Below are 21,947 nucleotides of genomic sequence, written 5' to 3'. Positions count from 1 at the left end.
GTGCGGGATTACCAAAACTGTTGTCCAGAGGGCTGAGGAAGGGTTGTTGAGGTGGTTCAGACATGTAGAGAGAATGGAACGAAACAGAATGACTTCAAGAGTGTATCAGCCTGTAGTGGAAGGAAGGCGGGGTAGGGGTCGGCCTAGGAAAGGTTGGAGGGAGGGGGTAAAGGAGGTTTTGTGTGCGAGGAGCTTGGACTTCCAGCAGGCATGCGTGAGCGTGTTTGATAGGAGTGAATGGAGACAAATGGTTTTTAATACTTGACGTGCTGTTGGAGTGTGAGCAAAGTAACATTTATGAAGGGGTTCAGGAAAACCGGCAGGCCAGACTTGAGTTCTGGAGATGGGAAGTACAGTGCCTGCACTCTGAAGGAGGGGTGTTAATGTTGCAGTTTAAAAACTGTAGTGTAAAGCACCCTTCTGGCAAGACAGTGATGGAGTGAATGATAGTGAAAGTTTTTCTTTTTCGGGCCACCCTGCCTTGGTGGGAATCGACCAGTGTGATAATAAAAAAAAAAAACTTTGTTTTATTTTGGCATTTCATTTTTTACTTTATTTTTTATGCTGTTAGTACTGTATTTTATACTGTAAGGTTTAGGATAAACACTGTGTGCAACACAAACAGTTGTTTATTTCCCAGAAATTTGGCATACAGAACACGGTTGTAAGTCGAGTGGTCGTATGTCGAGCAGGTCATAAGTTGAATGGTAGGTGTATATATAGAGGGTGTGTAAAGGTAGAAAGTTGAAAGTCAACACAGATAAGAGTAAGGTAATGAGGGTGTCAAACGACTTAGATAAAGAAAAATTGGACACTGGAGGGAGGGAATATGGATGAAGTGAATGTTTTTAGATATTTGTGAGCTGACTTGTTAGCAGATGAGTTTATGAAAAATAAGTTTAACCACCGAATTGATGAAGGAAAAAAGGTGAGTGGTGCTTGAGGTATCTGTGGTGACAAAAAAAACATTATTCATGGAGGCGAAGAAGGGAATGTATGAGAGTATAGTGGTAGCAACACTATTATACAGGTGTGAACTTTGGGTTGTACATGCTGCAGTGAGGAGGCAGCTGGAGGCAGTGGATATGTCCTGTCTAAGAGCAATGAGTGGTGTAAATATTATGCAGAGAATTTGTAGTGTGGAAATTAGGAGGAGGTGTGGAGTTTTTTTTTTTACTAAAAGTATTAGTCAGGGGGCTGAAGAGGGGCTGTTGAGATGATTTGGTCATTTAGGGAGAATGGAACAAAGTAGAATGACTTGGAGAGAGTATAAATCTGTAGGGGAAAGAAGGCGGGGTAGGAGTTGGCCCCGAAAAGGTTGGAGGGAGGGGGTAGAGGAGGTTTTTGTGGCTGAGGAGCTTGGACTTCCAGCAAGCATGCGTGAGTGTGTTAGGAGTGAATGGAGACAAATGGTTTTTGGGACCTGATGAGCTATTGGAGTGTGAGCAGGGTAATATTTTGTGAAAGGATTCAGGGAAACTGGTTAGCCACACATGAGTCCTGGAAATGGGAAGTACAATGCCTGCACTTTAAAGGAGGGGTTTGGGATATTAGCAGTTTGGATGGACATCTGAACTGTTGTGTCTTTGTGCCTCTGCAAAGACAATGATTATGTATGAGTGATGGTGAAAGGGTTGAATGATGAAAGTTTTTTTTTTTCTTTTTACGTTACCCTGTCTTGGTGGGAGACATAATGGAGAGATGCGGTGCTCACTGAGCTCACGAAGAATGTAAACAAACCTGGTGGGGCATGGTGATCGTATTAGAAAGTCAGGTGGGGGAGCCCTATAGGGAGTCTTGGTCATAATTTGAAATGTCAATATAAATGGAACACTGTAAGGCGAAACGCTGTAAAGCAGGGCCCTACTGTGTATTGTTGCAGGGGTGAAGTCTCATCTCCTGGCCCCACTTCTCAACTTGCTGCTTGTCAGATTCACTCTTTCCTCACCTTGTGAGCCCTCCATCACTACTACTTCTACTACTACCAGGTTGTTCCACTTCCCAACTACCCTGAGACTGAAGAAGTATTTCCTAATATCCAGCTGTGCCCCTTAATGCCTGTTTCCTAAAGCCAGTCGCTGTCTGCCTTATCAATCCCTCTGAGTATTTTGTATGTTATGTCTCCTCTGGTTCTTCTCTCCTCCATTGTTGTTAGATTCAATTACTTCAGCCTCTCTTTGTAGCCCTTTATACCCCTTAGCTCTAGAACTAGTCTCATTCCATACTTCTACACTTTCTCTGGTTTCTTAACTTGCTTCCTCAGATGTGGGTTCCACACCTGTTTTACAAAGGTTTTACAAAGGGGCGTTCCTGTCTTACGAATTTACTAACTTTTTTCACTAAGGTGTTTGAGGAGGTAGATCATGGTAATGAATATGATATTGTGTATATGGGCTTCAGTAAGGCTTTCGATAGAGTTCCACACCAGAGACTATTGAGGAAACTTAAGGCACATGGAATAGGAAGAGAAATTTTTTCCTGGGTAGAGGCATGGCTGACAAATAGACAGCAGAGAGTTTGCATAAATGGGGAGAAATCAGAATGGGGGCACGTCACAAGCGGTGTTCCTCAGGGGTCAGTGTTGGGCCCGTTGTTGTTCACAATTTACATAAACGACATAGATGAGGGAATAAATAGCGACATAAGCAAATTTGCTGATGACGCCAAAATAGGCCGTCCAATTCTTTCTAATGAGGACACTAGAGCACTCCAGGATGATTTGAATAGACTGATGCAATTGTCGGAGAAGTGGCAGATGCAGTTTAACATTGGCAGATGCAAAGTTCTAAATGTAGGACAGGTAAATAACCATGCCACATACAGGTAGTAGGTTGGTAGACAGCAACCACCCAGGGAGGTACTACCGTCCTGCCAAGTGAGTGTAAAACGAAAGCCTGTAATTGTTTTACATGATGGTAGGATTGCTGGTGTCTTTTGTCTGTCTCATAAATATGCAAGATTACAGGAACGTCTTGCTACTTCTACATACACTTAGGTCACACTACACATACATGTACATGTTTATTTATACACACTCATCTGAGTTTTCTTTGATTTTATCTTAATAGTTCTTGGTCTTATTACTTTTCCTTTTATATCCATGGGGAAGTGGAATAAGAATCTTTCCTCCGTAAGCCATGCGTGTTGTAAAAGTCAACTAAAATGCCGGGAACAATGGGCTAGTAACCCCTTTTCCTGTAAAGATTACTAAAAAGAATAAGAAGAAGAAAATTGTCAAAGTGGGAAGTCTGAATGTGCGTGGATGTTGTGCAAATGATAAGAAAGAGATGATTGTGGATGTTATGAATGAGAAGAAACTGGATGTTCTGGCTTTAAGTGAAACAAAGCTGAAGGGGGTGGGAGAGTTTCAATGGAGAGGAATAAATGGGATTAGGTCAGGGGTTTCAAATAGAGTTAGAGCTAAAGAAGGAGTAGCAATAATGTTGAAGGATAAGCTATGGCAGGAAAAGAGGGACTACAAATGCATAAATTCAAGGATTATGTGGAGTAAAATAAAGATTGGATGTGAAAAGTGGGTTATAGTAAGCGTATATGCACCTGGAGAAGAGAGAAGTGTAGAGGAGAGAGAGAGATTCTGGGAAATGTTGAGTGAATGCGTGGGGAGTTTTGAATCAAGTGTGAGAGTAATGGTGGTTGGGGATTTCAATGCTAAAGTGGGTAAAAATGTTATGGAGGGAGTAGTAGGTAAATTTGGGGTGCCAGGGGTAAATGTAAATGGGGAGCCTTTAATTGAGCTATGTGTAGAAAGAAATTTGGTAATAAGTAATACATATTTTATGAAAAAGAGGATAAATAAATATACAAGGTATGATGTAGCACGTAATGAAAGTAGTTTGTTAGATTATGTATTGGGGGATAAAAGGTTGATGGGTAGGCTCCAGGATGTACATGTTTATAGAGGGGCAACTGATATATCAGATCATTATTTAGTTGTAGCTACAGTTAGAGTAAGAGGTAGATGGGAAAAGAGGAAGGTGGCAACAACAAGTAAGAGGGAGGTGAAAGTGTATAAATTAAGGGAGGAGGAAGTTCGGGCGAGATATAAGCGACTATTGGCAGAAAGGTGGGCTAGTGCAAAGATGAGTAGTGGGGGGGTTGAAGAGGGTTGGAATAGTTTTAAAAATGCAGTATTAGAATGTGGGGCAGAAGTTTGTGGTTATAGGAGGGTGGGGGCAGGAGGAAAGAGGAGTGATTGGTGGAATGATGAAGTAAAGGGTGTGATAAAAGAGAAAAAGGTAGCTTACGAGAGGTTTTTACAAAGCAGAAGTGTTATAAGAAGAGCAGAGTATATGGAGAGTAAAAGAAAGGTGAAGAGAGTGGTGAGAGAGTGCAAAAGGAGAGCAGATGAAAGAGTGGGAGAGGCACTGTCAAGAAATTTTAATGAAAATAAGAAAAAATTTTGGAGTGAGTTAAACAAGTTAAGAAAGCCTAGGGAAAATATGGATTTGTCAGTTAAAAACAGAGTAGGGGAGTTAGTAGATGGGGAGAGGGAGGTATTAGGTAGATGGCGAGAATATTTTGAGGAACTTTTAAATGTTGAGGAAGAAAGGGAGGCGGTAATTTCATGCACTGGCCAGGGAGGTATACCATCTTTTAGGAGTGAAGAAGAGCAGAATGTAAGTGTGGTGGAGGTACGTGAGGCATTACGTAGAATGACAGGGGGTAAAGCAGCTGGAACTGATGGGATCATGACAGAAATGTTAAAAGCAGGGGGGGATATAGTGTTGGAGTGGTTGGTACTTATGTTTAATAAATGTATGAAAGAGGGGAAGGTACCTAGGGATTGGCAGAGAGCATGTATAGTCCCTTTATATAAAGGGAAAGGGGACAAAAGAGATTGTAAAAATTATAGAGGAATAAGTTTACTGAGTATACCAGGAAAAGTATACAGTAGAGTTATAATTGAAAGAATTAGAGGTAAGACAGAATGTAGAATTGCGGATGAGCAAGGAGGCTTCAGAGTGGGTAGGGGATGTGTAGATCAAGTGTTTACATTGAAGCATATATGTGAACAGTATTTAGATAAAGGTAGGGAAGTTTTTATTGCATTTATGGATTTAGAAAAGGCATATGATAGTGGAGAGAGGAGCAATGTGGCAGATGTTGCAAGTTTATGGAATAGGTGGTAAGTTACTAAATGCTGTAAAGAGCTTTTATGAGGATAGTGAGGCTCAGGTTAGGGTGTGTAGAAGAGAGGGAGAATACTTCCCGGTAAAAGTAGGTCTTAGACAGGGATGTGTAATGTCACCATGGTTGTTTAATATATTTATAAATGGGGTTGTAAAAGAAGTAAATGCTAGGGTGTTCGGGAGAGCGGTGGGATTAAATTATGGGGAATCAAATTCAAAATGGGAATTGACACAGTTACTTTTTGCTGATGATACTGTGCTTATGGGAGATTCTAAAGAAAAATTGCAAAGGTTAGTGGATGAGTTTGAGAATGTGTGTAAAGGTAGAAAGTTGAAAGTGAACATAGAAAAGAGTAAAGTGATGAGGGTATCAAATGATTTAGATAAAAAAAAATTGGATATCAAATTGGGGAGGAGGAGTATGGAAGAAGTGAATGTTTTCAGATACTTGGGAGTTGACGTGTCGGCGGATGGATTTATGAAGGATGAGGTTAATCATAGAATTGATGAGGGAAAAAAGGTGAGTGATGCGTTGAGGTATATGTGGAGTCAAAAAACATTATCTATGGAGGCAAAGAAGGGAATGTATGAAAGTATAGTAGTACCAACACTCTCATATGGATGTGAAGCTTGGGTGGTAAATGCAGCAGCGAGGAGACGGTTGGAGGCAGTGGAGATGTCCTGTCTAAGGGCAATGTGTGGTGTAAATATTATGCAGAAAATTCGGAGTGTGGAAATTAGGAGAAGGTGTGGAGTTAATAAAAGCATTAGTCAGAGGGCAGAAGAGGGGTTGTTGAGGTGGTTTGGTCATTTAGAGAGAATGGATCAAAGTAGAATGACATGGAAAGCATATAAATCTATAGGGGAAGGAAAGAGGGGTAGGGGTCGTCCTCGAAAGGGTTGGAAAGAGGGGGTAAAGGAGGTTTTGTGGGCGAGGAGCTTGGACTTCCAGCAAGCGTGCATGAGCGTGTTAGATAGGAGTGAATGGAGACGAATGATACTTGGGACCTGACGATCTGTTGGAGTGTGAGCAGGGTAATATTTAGTGAAGGGATTCAGGGAAACCGGTTATTTTCTTATAGTCGGACTTGAATCCTGGAAATGGGAAGTACAATGCCTGCACTTTAAAGGAGGGGTTTGGGATATTGGCACTTTGGAGGGATATGTTGTGTATCTTTATACGTATATGCTTCTAAACTGTTGTATTCTGAGCACCTCTGCAAAAGCAGTGATAATGTGTGAGTGTGGTGAAAGTGTTGAATGATGATGAAAGAATTTTCTTTTTAGGGATTTTCTTTCTTTTTTGGGTCACCCTGCCTCGGTGGGAGACGACCTACTTGTTGAAAAAAAAAAAAACATACAGGTCTCCCTCAACATTCACGTTTTCAACTTTCACGGGCTTCACACATTCGCGAATTCCCAGCCACCAAATTCCCAGCCGCCGAATCATATTTAAGTTTCCCGCCTCCTGCAAATCCCTTCTACTCTCCCTCTGACCCCCGCAACTGGCAGCCAGCCCTCCCACCACTCAGTGTGGTGAGTGTTTTGTTTGTTCATTATTTGCTATTAAACTACAGTATAAATAATGTAAACCCATTCATGACTGCATATTGGAATGGCTATTTGGACAGGTATTAGACGGTGACATCATGTGTTTACTCTTGAACACAGCAAAGAATTAAACATTTCTGCTACAGCTAATAATAACAATAGTAGTAATAATAATAATAATAATAATAATAATAATAATAATAATAATAATAATAATGATATATTTGAAGAAGGAAATTGTACAAAAATACGAGGGAGTGGTTGACACATCGTCAGTGTGGCTTTATTTATGCTGGAGTGAACATTAGTCTCCCTGCTCTTCCAAACATTTCACAATAATTCATTGTGTTTGGTGCTTGTAGATTGAGTGTGACTGGAGTGGTAGAGGCAGTGATTAAGGCAATGGTATTTAATAACATACATGTTAATAATAATACATGTTATTAATAATATGTACTATTATTATTTATAACATATATGTTATTAACCCTTTCAGGGTCCGTCCCGTAGATCTACGGCTTTACGTTCAGGGTCCAAACCGTAGATCTACGTCATGAGCTCAGCTCACTCTGATAAACTGTGAGTGGTACATTTGGGCCTAGATATGAGAGAATACATCTATGTGGTATGTGTGCACCACATAAAACAGATCCTGCAGCACTCTGTGTATAATGAGAGAAAAAACACTGAAATCATGATTTTTTGATTAAAACAGCGACTTTGCAGTGTTTTTTCGTATGTATTTTATAGTTGTATTTGCGATTTCTTGGTCTCATTTGATAGAATGGAAGACATAATACAGTAATAGAGATGATTTTGATTGGTTTTAGCACTGGAAATGGCTTGAAACTGAGCTCAAAGTAGCAGAAATGTTAAATTTTTGCCGATATTCAAGAGTAAACAAACGACCTCACACGTCTAATACACGCGAGCTGGTGGGTCTAATATGCATTCACAAATATTGTGATGATATTTATACAATTATTACAGTATTGCATAACAGTAAATCTTCTATTTTTTGGTGTGAATAAAAATTCATTATGTGAATAAAAAATCAAAATGGAATTTATTTGTAAAGCCTCAAAACGTAACTAATGAACAGAGGAAATGTTAGTTTAGTTCCAGGAATACCTACATTGTTTATTCTGGACCCTATTTAGAAATTGGAATATTTTGAACTTTGTGTTAAATTGGCCAAATTAACAATATCCGATCACTTTAATTTGTAGTTGAAACAGTTGACTTGGCGATTTCTTGTGCTCAATCGATAGAATAGGAGTAATACTAGTGAAATAGCTAGGAATTTGGTTGACTGGAATAATGTAATTGGCCTAAAATGGGAGTCAAAGTCGGCAAAATCGCCGATTCGTAAATATCGCTGACACATCAAAATTCGCGAGAGCATAATTTCGTCAATTTTCCATCAATTTTCGTACTTTTTGTTTTATTACCTTCACAAAAAGATTCTCTACCATTTCATAAGAAAAAATAAATTTTTTTTTTGAAAATTCTTGGACACTGGGGCACCACTTCAGATTTGGGCCTTGGACCCTGAAGGGGTTAAATACATACATGTTAATAATAATACATGTTATTAATAATAACATGTACTATTATTATTTATAACATATGTTATTAAATACCACTGCCTCAACCGCTGAATTATTGTGAAATGTTTGGAAGAGCAGGGAGACTAATGTTCACTCCAGCATAAACAGTCACACTGATGATGTGTCATCCACTCCCTCGTATTTTTGTACAATTTCCTTCTTCAATTATATCGTATTTATTATTATTATTATTATTACTATTATTACTTTTGTTATTATTAGCAATAGCAGAAATGTTCGATTCTTTGCTGTGTTCAAGAGTAAACACATGATGTCACCGTCTAATACCTTTCCTAATAGCCATTCCAATATGCAGTCATGAATGGGTTTACATAATTTATTCTGTAGTTTAATAGCAAATAATGAACAAACAAAACACTCTCCACACTGAGTGGTGGGAGGGCTGGCTGCCAGTTGCGGGGGTCGGAGGGAGGGTAGTAGGGACTCTCAGTGGTGGAGGCAGTGGTGGAGTCTGTGGTATTTAATAACATACATGTTATTAGCATACATGTTATTAAATAACATATGTTATTAAAGCATAACATGTATATATTTAGTACAATTTACGACGTTTTCATGTATTTTATGATTATTCATGGTTCAACAAGTTAAGGAAGCAGTATTGTAATATATTTCCCTACAATATATTGGGGCACCAAACATTCACGGTTTTTCAACATTCGCGAGGCTCTTGATCCCCTAACCCTCGCGAATGTTGAGGGAGACCTGTATAAACTAAATAATGTAGATCTTAATACTACTGATTGCAAAAAGGATTTAGGAGTTCTGGTTAGCAGTAATCTAAAACCAAGACAACAGTGTATTAGTGTTCGCAATAAAGCTAACAGAATTCTTGGCTTCATATCTAGTAGTATAAATAATACAAGTCCTCCTGTTGTTCTTCAACTCTATATATCCTTGGTTAGGCCTCATTTAGACTGCTGCTCAGTTCTGGTCACCGTATTACAGAATGGATATAAATGCTCTGGAAAATGTACAGAGGAGGATGACAAAGATGATCCCATGTATCAGAAATCTTCCCTATGAGGATAAACTGAGGGCCCTGAATCTGCACTCTCTCAAAAGGCGTAGAATTAGGGGGGATATGATCGAGGTGTTCCCCCCCCCCCCCCCAATAAGTTGGCCGTCTCCCACCGAGGCAGGGTGACCCAAAAAAGAAAGAAAATCCCCAAAAAGAAAATACTTTCATCATCATTCAACACTTTCACCACACTCACACATTATCACTGTTTTTGCAGAGGTGCTCAGAATACAACAGTTTAGAAGCATATACATATAAAGATACACAACATATCCCTTCAAACTGCCAATATCCCAAACCCCTCCTTTAAAGTGCAGGCATTGTACTTCCCATTTCCAGGACTCAAGTCCGACTATATGAAAATAACCGGTTTCCCTGAATCCCTTCACTAAATATTACCCTGCTCACACCCCAACAGATCGTCAGGTCCCAAAAACCATTCGTCTCCATTCACTCCTATCTAACACGCTCACGCACGATTGCTGGAAGTCCAAGCCCCTTGCCCACAAAACCTCCTTTACCTCCTCTCTCCAACCCTTTCGAGGACAGCCCCTACCCCGCCTTCCTTCCCCTATATAAATGGAAAACAGGAATAAATAAAGGGGTTGTAAATAGCGTGCTGAAAATTTCCATCCAAGACAGGACTCGCAGCAATGGTTTCAAGTTGGAGAAAATCAGATTCAGAAAGGATATAGGAAAGCACTGGTTTGGTAATAGAGTTGTGGATGAGTGGAACAAACTCCCGAGTACAGTTATTGAGGCTAAAATGTTGTGTTCTTTTAAAAATAGGTTAGATAAATACATGAGTGGGTGTGGGTGGGCGTGAGTTGGACCTGACTAGCTTGTGCTGCTGGGTCTGGTGCAGTGTTCCATCCTTGAGTGGAGATGATCAGACTGGATGGGCCATTGGGCTAATCCCGGTGGCGGGGGAGGTAATTGGTCTAATCCGTGGTGGGGGACATGGACCTGCTCCGCATGGGTCAGTAGGCCTGTTGCAGTGTTCCTTCTTTTTTATGTTCTTATATATTATCCTGTACCTCTCTCTCCTCCACTCCAATGTACCTCTTAATCTCCAAGCTAAAAATTCTTTGAATGATGGTGAAAGTGTTTTTGTCTTTAGGGTCACCCTGCCTCATTGGGAGATGGCTGACATGTTTAGAAACAAAAAAAAAAAAACTCAAACATGACATCACTGCCTACAGCCTCCTCCTCGCTGCAACATTTGTAACCTGTGCCTCAAACCCGTATAAGAGTGTTGGTACCACTATATCCTCATGTATTTCCCTTTTTGTCTCGATGGATATTTTGTACGTGAAGCAAATTTAAACTTGAATAAGGGGTGTATGTGTGTTGTCTGGAGCCTGAATGAGTGATTATTCTGAGAGCTGATTTTTGCTGAGTAACAACTGGTTAAAGGTGATTAGCTGTTGTTGTTCCCCATACACAGATAGCATAGGTGAGGTTTGGATAGATAAATGAATAGTACAAAGTGAACATGGATGCTTGGGGAACATAATAGTGCACTTTTGAGAAAATGCCCAATGTTTTGGAGAGATTTTTGAAAATGTTCTGTTTGTTTAATTTTAGTTTGCTGTCCAGGTGTATTCCCAAGAATTTACCCTTGACCTTCCTGTCGATTGGTGTATGTGTATGTGAAGCAAATCTTTGTTCATATGAACATTTTTAGTTTTCTTCCTAAACTTTATATAGGTCCTGTAAATATTTAGAGCAAGATTGTTATTTATGATTCAAGTACATATTTTTGCAATTTTGGCATTTACAGTGTTGTTGAGTTTGGCCGGATAGGCATTCAAAGTAAAAAAAAAAAACTGTGTCATCTGCAAACATAATTGTTTTCAGTACCTGTGAAGCATTAGGAAGTTCATTGATGTAGATAAGTAGGAGAGGAAGTACAGTGCCTGCACTCTGAAGGAGGGGTGTTAATGTTGCAGTTTAAAAACTGTAGTGTAAAGCACCCTTCTGGCAAGACAGTGATGGAGTGAATGATGGTGAAAGTTTTTCTTTTTCGGGCCACCCTGCCTTGGTGGGAATCGGCCAGTGTGATAATAATAATAAAAAAAAGTAGGAGAGGGCCTAGGGCACTACCTTGTGGAACCTGTATGGTGACCTGGTTTCTGAAGAAGTCACTGATGGTCACTTGTTGATGTCTGTCCCTCAAGTAAGATTTTATGTATGAGAACATGTCCTTTTATTCCATAATGTTTTAGTTTGAGTAGCAAATTCAATAGGTAAAAAATAACCAAGAAAATGAGTAGCAAATTCAATAGGTAAAAAATAACCAAGAAAAAATATTCAGGTCAACCATTAGCCATAACACCACCTTTGTAAGTAGTTATGCTGTCAGAAGAGCCAGTCACTTGTTCACAGGTAATTAATTGGTTCTATAGTACCTGCATCGTAAATATGGAGCATCTCAAGTTGGAATGTTGTTAGTTCAGGGGCCTACTTTACAGTATGTATGTATATACATATATATATATGTATATATATATATATATATATATATATATATATATATTTTTTTTTTTTTTTTTTATTATCACACCGGCCGATGCCCACCAAGGCAGGGTGGCCTGAAAAAGAAAAACTTTCACCATCATTCACTCCATCACTGTCTTGCCAGAAGGGTGCTTTACACTACAGTTTTTAAACTGCAACATTAACACCCCTCCTTCAGAGTGCAGGCACTGTACTTCCCATCTCCAGGACTCAAGTCCGGCCTGCCGGTTTCCCTGAATCCCTTCATAAATGTTACTTTGCTCACACTCCAACAGCACGTCAAGTATTAAAAACCATTTGTCTCCATTCACTCCTATCAAACACGCTCACGCATGCCTGCTGGAAGTCCAAGCCCCTCGCACACAAAACCTCCTTTACCCCCTCCCTCCAACCCTTCCTAGGCCGACCCCTACCCCGCCTTCCTTCCACTACAGACTGATACACTCTTGAAGTCATTCTGTTTCGCTCCATTCTCTCTACATGTCCGAACCACCTCAACAACCCTTCCTCAGCCCTCTGGACAACAGTTTTGGTAATCCCGCACCTCCTCCTAACTTCCAAACTACGAATTCTCTGCATTATATTCACACCACACATTGCCCTCAGACATGACATCTCCACTGCCTCCAGCCTTCTCCTCGCTGCAACATTCATCACCCACGCTTCACACCCATATAAGAGCGTTGGTAAAACTATACTCTCATACATTCCCCTCTTTGCCTCCAAGGACAAAGTTCTTTGTCTCCACAGACTCCTAAGTGCACCACTCACTCTTTTTCCCTCATCAATTCTATGATTCACCTCATCTTTCATAGACCCATCCGCTGACACGTCCACTCCCAAATATCTGAATACGTTCACCTCCTCCATACTCTCTCCCTCCAATCTGATATTCAATCTTTCATCACCTAATCTTTTTGTTATCCTCATAACCTTACTCTTTCCTGTATTCACCTTTAATTTCCTTCTTTTGCACACCCTACCAAATTCATCCACCAATCTCTGCAACTTCTCTTCAGAATCTCCCAAGAGCACAGTGTCATCAGCAAAGAGCAGCTGTGACAACTCCCACTTTGTGTGTGATTCTTTATCTTTTAACTCCACGCCTCTTGCCAAGACCCTCGCATTTACTTCTCTTACAACCCCATCTATAAATATATTAAACAACCACGGTGACATCACACATCCTTGTCTAAGGCCTACTTTTACTGGGAAAAAATTTCCCTCTTTCCTACATACTCTAACTTGAGCCTCACTATCCTCGTAAAAACTCTTCACTGCTTTCAGTAACCTACCTCCTACACCATACACTTGCAACATCTGCCACATTGCCCCCCTATCCACCCTGTCATACGCCTTTTCCAAATCCATAAATGCCACAAACACCTCTTTAGCCTTATCTAAATACTGTTCACTTATATGTTTCACTGTAAACACCTGGTCCACACACCCCCTACCTTTCCTAAAGCCTCCTTGTTCATCTGCTATCCTATTCTCCGTCTTACTCTTAATTCTTTCAATTATAACTCTACCATACACTTTACCAGGTACACTCAACAGACTTATCCCCCTATAATTTTTGCACTCTCTTTTCGCCCCTTTTCCATTAGAGAGAGTGCAAAAATTATAGGGGGATAAGTCTGTTGAGTGTACCTGGTAAAGTGTATGGTAGAGTTATAATTGAAAGAATTAAGAGTAAGACGGAGAATAGGATATATATATATATATATATATATATATATATATATATATATATATATATATCAGGTGTGAAATTACTGTTCTGAGAAAACACATTAAAGTCCATTACCTATGTTAAGATGCAGTAAAAATGTAGTTTGCTTACTCCTGGGCACTGTCAACAAACATTGTGTTGATTGGAACATTAAAACACTTATTAAATCTGTGATTAGGAAATTACCTGAGATTTGAGTTTAAAAATTTTGGTATCAACCCATGTGAATATGTATGTATAGTACATTTTTAATATTGAAAATAATAAGTGTTCTTTTATTTTTCAGATGTTATTGGTGTGTGCAAGGAAACCCTTGATATTAGTACTGTTCAGCAAAAATCAAGTGGCCGTGAGCTAAAGAAAAGAGACATACAAATTGTAGATGATACAAATAGAGAAGTAAGTTATAAACTAACAGTTGCTCTTATAAATTTAAGAGACTTGTGTTTTTTCTTACAATTATGATGAAATTATTGTATGTTTGGGAGTAGTATGCCACAATTCGGTAATTAAGATAATTGCTTTTCATTTTTATTACTGCTGTAGCAAGACATTCTTATATTTTATTTCCTTATTATTTTAGACATAAGGTCATATCATTACAGAGCATATTGGTGATTGAGTAGTAAAAATTTTTATTTATGCTGTAATATACAAGTTATATTACAGCATCTTAGATAAGAGTGAGTGGATGAGAGTGTTTTTGACTTGATGTGCTGTTGGAGTGTAAGAAAGATCAAATTTATGAAGGGGTTCAGGGAACCTGGTTAGCTAGATTTGAGTCCTGGAAGAGGACTCTGAAGGAAGGATGAGAATATTGCAATTTGGAGGGACATCTGAACTGTAGTATCTGTGCACCTTTGGCTAGACAGGGATTTTGTTAGTGATGGTGAAATCATTTCATCTTTTTTTCGGATTGCCCTGCCTTGGTGGGAGATAATTAGCATTAAAAAAAAAATTATAGCTTGGGAACATGCTATAGTGCAAGATAACATTAATGGATTCAGGGAAATTGATACACTGAACTCCAGTCCTGGAGGTGAAAAGTAAGGTGCCTACCCTTTGAAGGAGTGGTGAGGATGTTGCGGTTTGAAGAGTCGTTTAAATTGTGATGTTTGTAGCAAGATAACCAGAAGATTTTACCAACAAAGGCAGGTAACCCAACTAAGGAAAACACATTCACTGTCAATCATATCTTATTTGACTTGTCAAAAGTGCATGAAGAGTAATAGTCCGCCCATTGATCGACTACATCAGAGTGCATAGATATTGTCCTGCTCACACTCCAACAACTTGACAAAAAAAAATCTCTTATCCACTGTTCTAATACACTGATGCAATCTTACTCTGGTAGATGCTTAAGCTAATGTGTAACAACCTCTCTTACCCTTGCTGTGTAGTGCTGAATGATCAACACAAGTTGATCATCTTACACCCTCACGGAATGTTTACCACACACAACATTCGTCCCAGAATTTTACACCTTGGTCAACCTATCTTGGTACATTCTTCTAAATTAACCATGTCATCTCAATAATGTCTCCTCTGCTCCCTGAGTAGTTTCCATCATTCTGTCTCATTGTACTCTTAATTTTCCTCACTCCTTATTCTCTGCATAATGTTCACATCACAAGTTCACCTCAAACAATATCTCAACTGCCTTATTGCAACATTCAAAAGACCAAGCCTTGTTTCCATATTGTGTTAGCACCATATTATTCTGAGACACTACCTATTGTGCATCTGTTGGCAAAGTGTCCACATACTCGACACTCCAGGTACCTTCTTTCCCTCGTCCATTCTGTTATTCACTTTTTTTTTTTTTAATTGGGTTGTCTGGTGTAACTTCCACTTTTTTTTTAAGCCCCGGCCATCTCTTACCAAGGTAGGGTAGCCCTAAAAGAGAGAGACGATTCAGTCATTCATTCATTGGCTGTTGTGCCAGAAGTGCACAAACATCACAATTCAAATGACCCTCTGAACTGCACTACTGCTCCTCCTTTAGAATATAAGCATTCAGGTGTAAAACAGAAACCTGTTAATTATTTTACATTGGCAGGACTGCTTGCCCCCTCTCATCTCATGAGCACATGAAATAACAAGTATATAAATCTTTATACTGCTTCTGACACCCAGTGTATAGTACTCAGATGATTGTGTAGGTATACATATGTATATATATACAGCCATCTGTTTTGTTTTCTAATTTCTTAACAGGTCTTCATCTTAGTGTTTCCTTTAAATTCTGTTTGGAAATGAATTAGGATCCTTCCTTTGTAAGCATTTGTTATAACCCATTCTCCTGTATCAGTTACTCAAAAGACAAAGAATGAAATCTACTTTTAAATCTAAACATGTACTATCCTTGTTCCTCTACAATGCTGCTTTCGTTCCTATAACTTCCAGTAATACATCTACTATGCACTTTATCCAGCCTAGCCCCCATCCCCCTTTAACACTTCGGTTGTCTCCCACCGAGGCAGGATGACACAAAAAGAAAGAAAATCCCAAAAAAGAAAATACTTTCATCATCATTCAACACTTTCACCTCACTCATACATAATCACTGTCTTTGCAGAGGCGCTCAGATACGACAGTTCAGAAGTCCCTCCAAACTGCCAATATTCCAAACCCTTCCTTTAAAGTGCAGGCATTGTACTTCCCATTACCAGGACTCAAGTCCGGCTAAACGGTTTCCCCAAATCCCTTCACAAAATATTACCCTACTTACACTCCAACAGCTTGTCAGGTCCCAAAAACCATTCATCTCCATTCACTCCTATCAAACATGCTCACACGTGCTTGCTGGAGGTTCAAACCCCTCGCCGACAAAACCTCCTTTACTCCCTCCCTCAAACCTTTTCGAGGATGACCCCTACCCCGCCTTCCTTCCTTCCTCTACAGATTTATACGCTCTCCAAGTCATTGTACTTTGATCCATTCTCACTAAATGACCAAACCACCTCAACAGCCCCTCTTCAGCCCTCTGACTAATACTCTTAGTAACTCCACACTTCCTAATTTTCACACTCCGAATTCTCTGCATAATATTTACACCACACATTGTCCTCAGACATGACATCTCCACTGCCTCCAGCTGCCTCCTCGCTGCAGCATTCACAACCCAAGCTTCACACCCATATAAGATTGTTGGTACCACTATACTTTCATACATTCCCTTCTTGGCCTCCATAGATAACGTTTTTTTGTCTCCACAGATACCTCAATGCACCACTCGCCTTTTTTCCTTCATCAATTCTATGGTTAACCTCATCCTTCATAAACTCATCTGCTGACAAGTCAACTCCCAAATATCTGAAAACATTCACTTCTTCCATACTCCCTCTCTCCAATGTGATATCCAATTTTTCTTTATGTAAATCATTTGATACCCTCATCACCTTACTCTTATCTGTGTTCACTTTCAACTTCTACCTTTACACACCCTTCCAAACTTGTCCACAAACCTTTGCAACTTTTCTTTAGACTTGTTCCACAGTAATTCTTTCGTCCCCTTTTGTCTAATACAAAGGACTATACGTGCTCTGCCACTCCGTAGATACCTTACCTTCTTTTATGCACATGTTAAATATATCAATGGTTCTAAAACCATTTCCCCACCTGCTTTCAGCATCTGCCTGGCTACTTTATATTTTTAATGTGCCTCACCTCTGGTGCCTCTTTACTCTTAAGAGAAACTATTTCTCTCTCTCTGCATGAAATTTCTACTTCCCTTTCATCAACAACATTCAGTAACCTCAAAATATTCTCTCCCTCTATTCAGTACCTCCTCATCCCCTCCTAATGCATATTCTCTTTCATTTGTAATTGCCAAGTTTCTGCACTCCGTACTCTCATGACTTGTTAATTTTGATCCAACACTTTGACAGCTAGATTTGCTGATAAAAACTTCCCCATTTTCTCATTTACTCTCCTTTGAAGGTACAGTAATTAGTTTAATTTTTCTTTTAACACACCCTTGTTTGTGAGGATCCAAGAATATCTAATTTCAAGTCTGAATTTATCTTGCCTACCTTGTTAGATGATAACAGTGTAAATCCTTCAGAGTACTCATCACTATAGTATTCTTCAGTCTTTGTTTTATTGAATGTCTAAAGTAATATTTATTTCTTTTTCACCAAAAACTGCTTAGCATGGTGATCAAACATAAAATAAGGGCATTGGCTTAGCTAGACATGTTCAACTCTTCTTGTATTTTATTAATGTTATTTTGATGCCTTGAACCCAAAACACACCAATCACAAAATGACAGCACATTCAAAATGTGCCTGTGAAAAGGAATTCATAACAAGACAAAGATCATGACAGCCAGGAAGATGACGGGAGTGGGTATTGAGAACTTTCAAAACAAGGGAAATAATGCCGATGGTGACACTCTTCGAATCACTAGTGCTCCCTCACTTAGAATATTGCTCAGTGCTGATGGCCCCATTCAAAGCAGGAGAAATATCAGAGCTGGAATAAATAGTGTGTGTTTATGGCTCACATTGAGCCAGTAAAGCACCTAAACTACTGGGAATGCCTTCAAGTCTTGAACATGTATTCATTGGAGAGGAGGAGAGAGAGAGATACACGATAATATATGTGTACCTGGAAAGTACTCTAGGGCCTGGTCCCAAATCTGCACACTGCCATAACATACTGGAGTGAGAGATATAGAAGGAAATGTAAAATAAACCCGGTGAGGAACAGGGGTGTGGTGGGGACAATAAGGGAACACTGTATCAACATCCGGGGTCCCAGATTATTCAACATCTTACCAGAAGGTATCAGGAACACGGCTGGAACAAGTGTAGAAGCCTTCAAGAGGAAACTGGACAAGTATCTTCACCTCTGGTGCCTCTCCAGGTGCCAGATCAACCAAGCTGTGATGGATATGTAGGGCAGCTGGCCTCCAGCAGCAACAATCTGGTTGACCAGGCAAACACCAGACGAGTCTGGCCCTTGGCTGGGCTCAGAGAGTAGATAAACTCTCGAAACTCTTCAAAGGTATATCAAAGGTCATTACATGATAAACAGTGTATCGTGTGGTCATAAATCGGCATGGTAAACTGTTGGATGCTTGGACATCTAACAGGCTTGTGTAAGTAGTGGGGTACCTATAGTATGGCAGGTATGGTATGCACCCTGGGCACCACGGAGCAGGTTCTATTAGACAACCCATCCTCGGATAGTGAAAAAATTTTCTTCTGATGGATGATCAGTCTTTGATTATCATGGGTGAGAAGCACTAGGATGGCTAGATTGTTTAACCACTTGTATGATTTTTTTTTTTCAAACGCCGGCAATTTCCCACCTAGGCAGGTAAAAATACAGGGGCTGGGAGCTACTTGATTACATACCTCACAGTACCACTGCTCAGTGCCACCTGGCAGTAAGACCATTTTCCTGCATAAACTAGGGAGGTAGTCTAGAATTTTGTGCAAAATCTGTGAAGTTTCTTATTTAAAATGCCATTTCCTTATTGTGTAAGAAGGCCATGAAAAGTTCCTTCACAAGAAGGAAAGTGGAGCTGAAGGACAGAAGAGATGAAAGTTGAAGGTGGAGGATGCCAAGAAGTCGAGCAAGTTCTTCATGCCCTTCTTTGAAAAGCCCGGAACAAGTTGTTCGACACGTTCCATGGAGTCTCCTGCACCAGCTACACATTTTTTAGAATCTGAATTGTCACATTCAGTTGCATTTGTGTCCTTTTACTTTACATGATAGACAATGAAAGAGAGACCAGTAAAACAAGGAGTGATATGAGGCAGCTGTTTAATGGCATGTTGAGCTACATTTTTCTGACTTTACTAGGATTTTGGAGCAAAGTACTATTTGCATTGACCATATTTGGAAGGGGCTGCAGGATCCTAGCATGAACTTCCATGATGCTGCCCTGGATTTGAAAGCCCTCCAAAGTCATTTTGATGATGAAAGATGAGTGTTGGTCAGTGAGTCACTTGAAGGAGGATTCAGTCTGTCAAGAATGGAATATTGAAGTTAAAAGACGTCAGAGACCAAAGAAATGAATGGCTGATGAGAACTGGAGGGAAACTGGGTTAACAGCCAAGGAGGAAAGAGTCATGAAGGGAACACTCGACCGTCTTCACAGAGAAATGGAAGAAGGGTTCACTCATTTGTGATTCCTTCTCGATGTTGAGGGAACTAAAGAAGAAGTGCGAAAATTTGGGCAAATTGTACAGCTCCAAACTGATGCTGATGGACAACAGCTACTTGATGAAATTTTGGATTGCAGAATGTTGTTATCAAGTTGGGCCAACATGAAAATACCAAGACATGAATAGCTTCTTGAGTTTGTTGTTCAGTATGGAGATGAGAGCGTCTTCCCCAATCTTCGGATTGCTGTTCAGATAATGGAATATTGAAGTCACTTTGTCACTTTGAGTTTCCATCGTCAACTGTGCGAGATCATTCAGCAAGTTAAAACTAATACTTTTGTATTTTGAGAACCTTCATGGGTCAAAGCAGACTCGGTGATCTTGTTCTGCTGAGTGAAGATAGAGAAGAAACTGAAAAAACTGAATTTGAGCACATCATAGACTAATTTGCATCAGTGAAAGTGAAGGTGCAGTTGTAATTTTCATGTAGTGCCATAATTTGTTAATTAAAAAATTAATGCGCTTGACTTGTGTTTTTGTGCTGATTTTATGGTGAAGTTATCTAGAAGATGGGTGTCAGATGTTTGGATGGGATGCAGTTTCAGTGCTTGCCATAGTTGCTATTTTCCATAGATATTCCTCTGTGTGTAAGTGTGTTAGAAGCAAGTGTAGGCAAGTGGTATTTATGATTTGATGTGCTATGCAGGGTAACATTTATGAATGGATTTAGGGAAACTGGTAAGCCAGACTTAGAATTCTGGAGGCAGGAAGTACAGTGCCTTCATACTGGAGGGGTGGGAATGTTTTGGCTTGGAGGGTCAACTGAATTATGATATCAGCACATCTCTGGCAAGATAATGAATGACAGTGAAAGTGTTTTCCTCTTTGTCAGAATTGACTGGCATGTTCATATAGTCGGACTTGAGTCCTGGAAATGGGAAGTACAATGCCTGCACTTTAAAGGAGTGGTTTGGGATATTGCCAGTTTGGAGGGATATGTTGTGTATCTTTATACGTATATGCTTCTAAGCTGTTGTATTCTGAGCACCTCTGCAAAAGCAGTGATAATGTGTGAGTGTGGTGAAAGTGTTGAATGATGATGAAAGTATTTTCTTTTTGGGGATTTTCTTTCTTTTTTGGGTCACCCTGCCTCGGTGGGAGACAACTGACTTGTTGAAAAAAAAAAAGTTAAAAAAAAAAAAAAATCAAGTATTAGGTGAACTGGAGAAAATTGAGGGTGTTTCCTTAATCATCATCAGAACTAATAATGATGGTGTATAATTAGAAATTTCAATATATACCATAATACCTAACCTTTTTGTTTAGTAAACAATGTTTTCCTTATGCAGGTACGTGTGACATTATGGGGAACCACAGCAGAAAACTTTGATGGTTCTCAACAGCCTGTTTTAGCTATAAAGGGAGCCAAATTATCAGATTTCAATGGACGTTCTCTGTCACTGTTATCTTCATCCTCATTTCAGGTACTAAAGGGTTTCTTTATTTTTTATTCCTTGAGTATATAATATTAATTGTTGTTTCATCTTCCAGGCAGCATTCCAGATTTTTGTCATTTTCCTGGAAAGTAGGAAGGGGTTATTACCTGGACCTTAGCAATGAGAGTGGCTACTCTCACCACTGGGCAACGGCGACCAGCGGTGAGAGTAGCCACTGATTTCTGATCACTTTATTGGGTAGTTGAAATAGGTAAATGGGCAGTTTCTTGTACTTAATTGATAGAATTGAAGGAATACTAGTGAAATAGCTATGAGTTTGATCGAATGGAATTGGCCTAAGATAGGACTCAAAATGAGCGAATTTACTGATGCGTAAATATTGCTGAGACCGCTAACTTTGTGAGAGCATAATTCCGTAAGTTTTCTGTCAAATTTCCTACTTCTGGTTTCATTACATCGGGAAAAGATTCTCATTTAATTTTTTTTTTTTAATTCTTGGACCCTAAAAATAATTCTCAGATCAGGGGTCTGGACCCTGAAAGGGTTTCAGGTGTTAGCACTCTGTACAAGAACATCAGAGGTTGTTTTAAAACTTGAACAAAGTCTGCAGGACAATAGGATAACTGGTGAGGTGGGAAATAAACTACTTCCCTCCTCCCCCCCATTCCCTGTTCTCCTTGAATTTCTTTAATTTGTTAACAGAATTGCATTTTGGAGAGTTTTTAATTTTCAAGAGGTTTCTATATATATTGGATGAAAGTTG

At 39.5% G+C, this 21,947-nt stretch overlaps 1 protein-coding gene across 2 annotated transcripts in view; it reads left to right on the top strand.

Annotated features, from left to right (window-relative positions):
* Positions 1 to 21,947, top strand: part of RPA1 (replication protein A 70) — a gene marked incomplete at its 3' end in the record, with an annotated part of 93,266 nt that overhangs the window by 46,258 nt on the left and 25,061 nt on the right. For both annotated transcript variants that reach the window (XM_070080641.1, XM_070080640.1), the window contains 2 exon segments: positions 13,895 to 14,007; positions 21,077 to 21,211. In XM_070080641.1, the coding sequence (XP_069936742.1) occupies positions 13,895 to 14,007; positions 21,077 to 21,211 (248 nt within the window).

Source organism: Cherax quadricarinatus, unplaced genomic scaffold (assembly GCF_038502225.1).
Source record: "Cherax quadricarinatus isolate ZL_2023a unplaced genomic scaffold, ASM3850222v1 Contig748, whole genome shotgun sequence".
Taxonomy (NCBI): Eukaryota; Metazoa; Arthropoda; class Malacostraca; order Decapoda; family Parastacidae; genus Cherax; species Cherax quadricarinatus.
The sequence above is the reverse complement of the archived record's forward strand: the minus strand, read 5'-3'. Positions and strand labels throughout refer to the sequence as shown.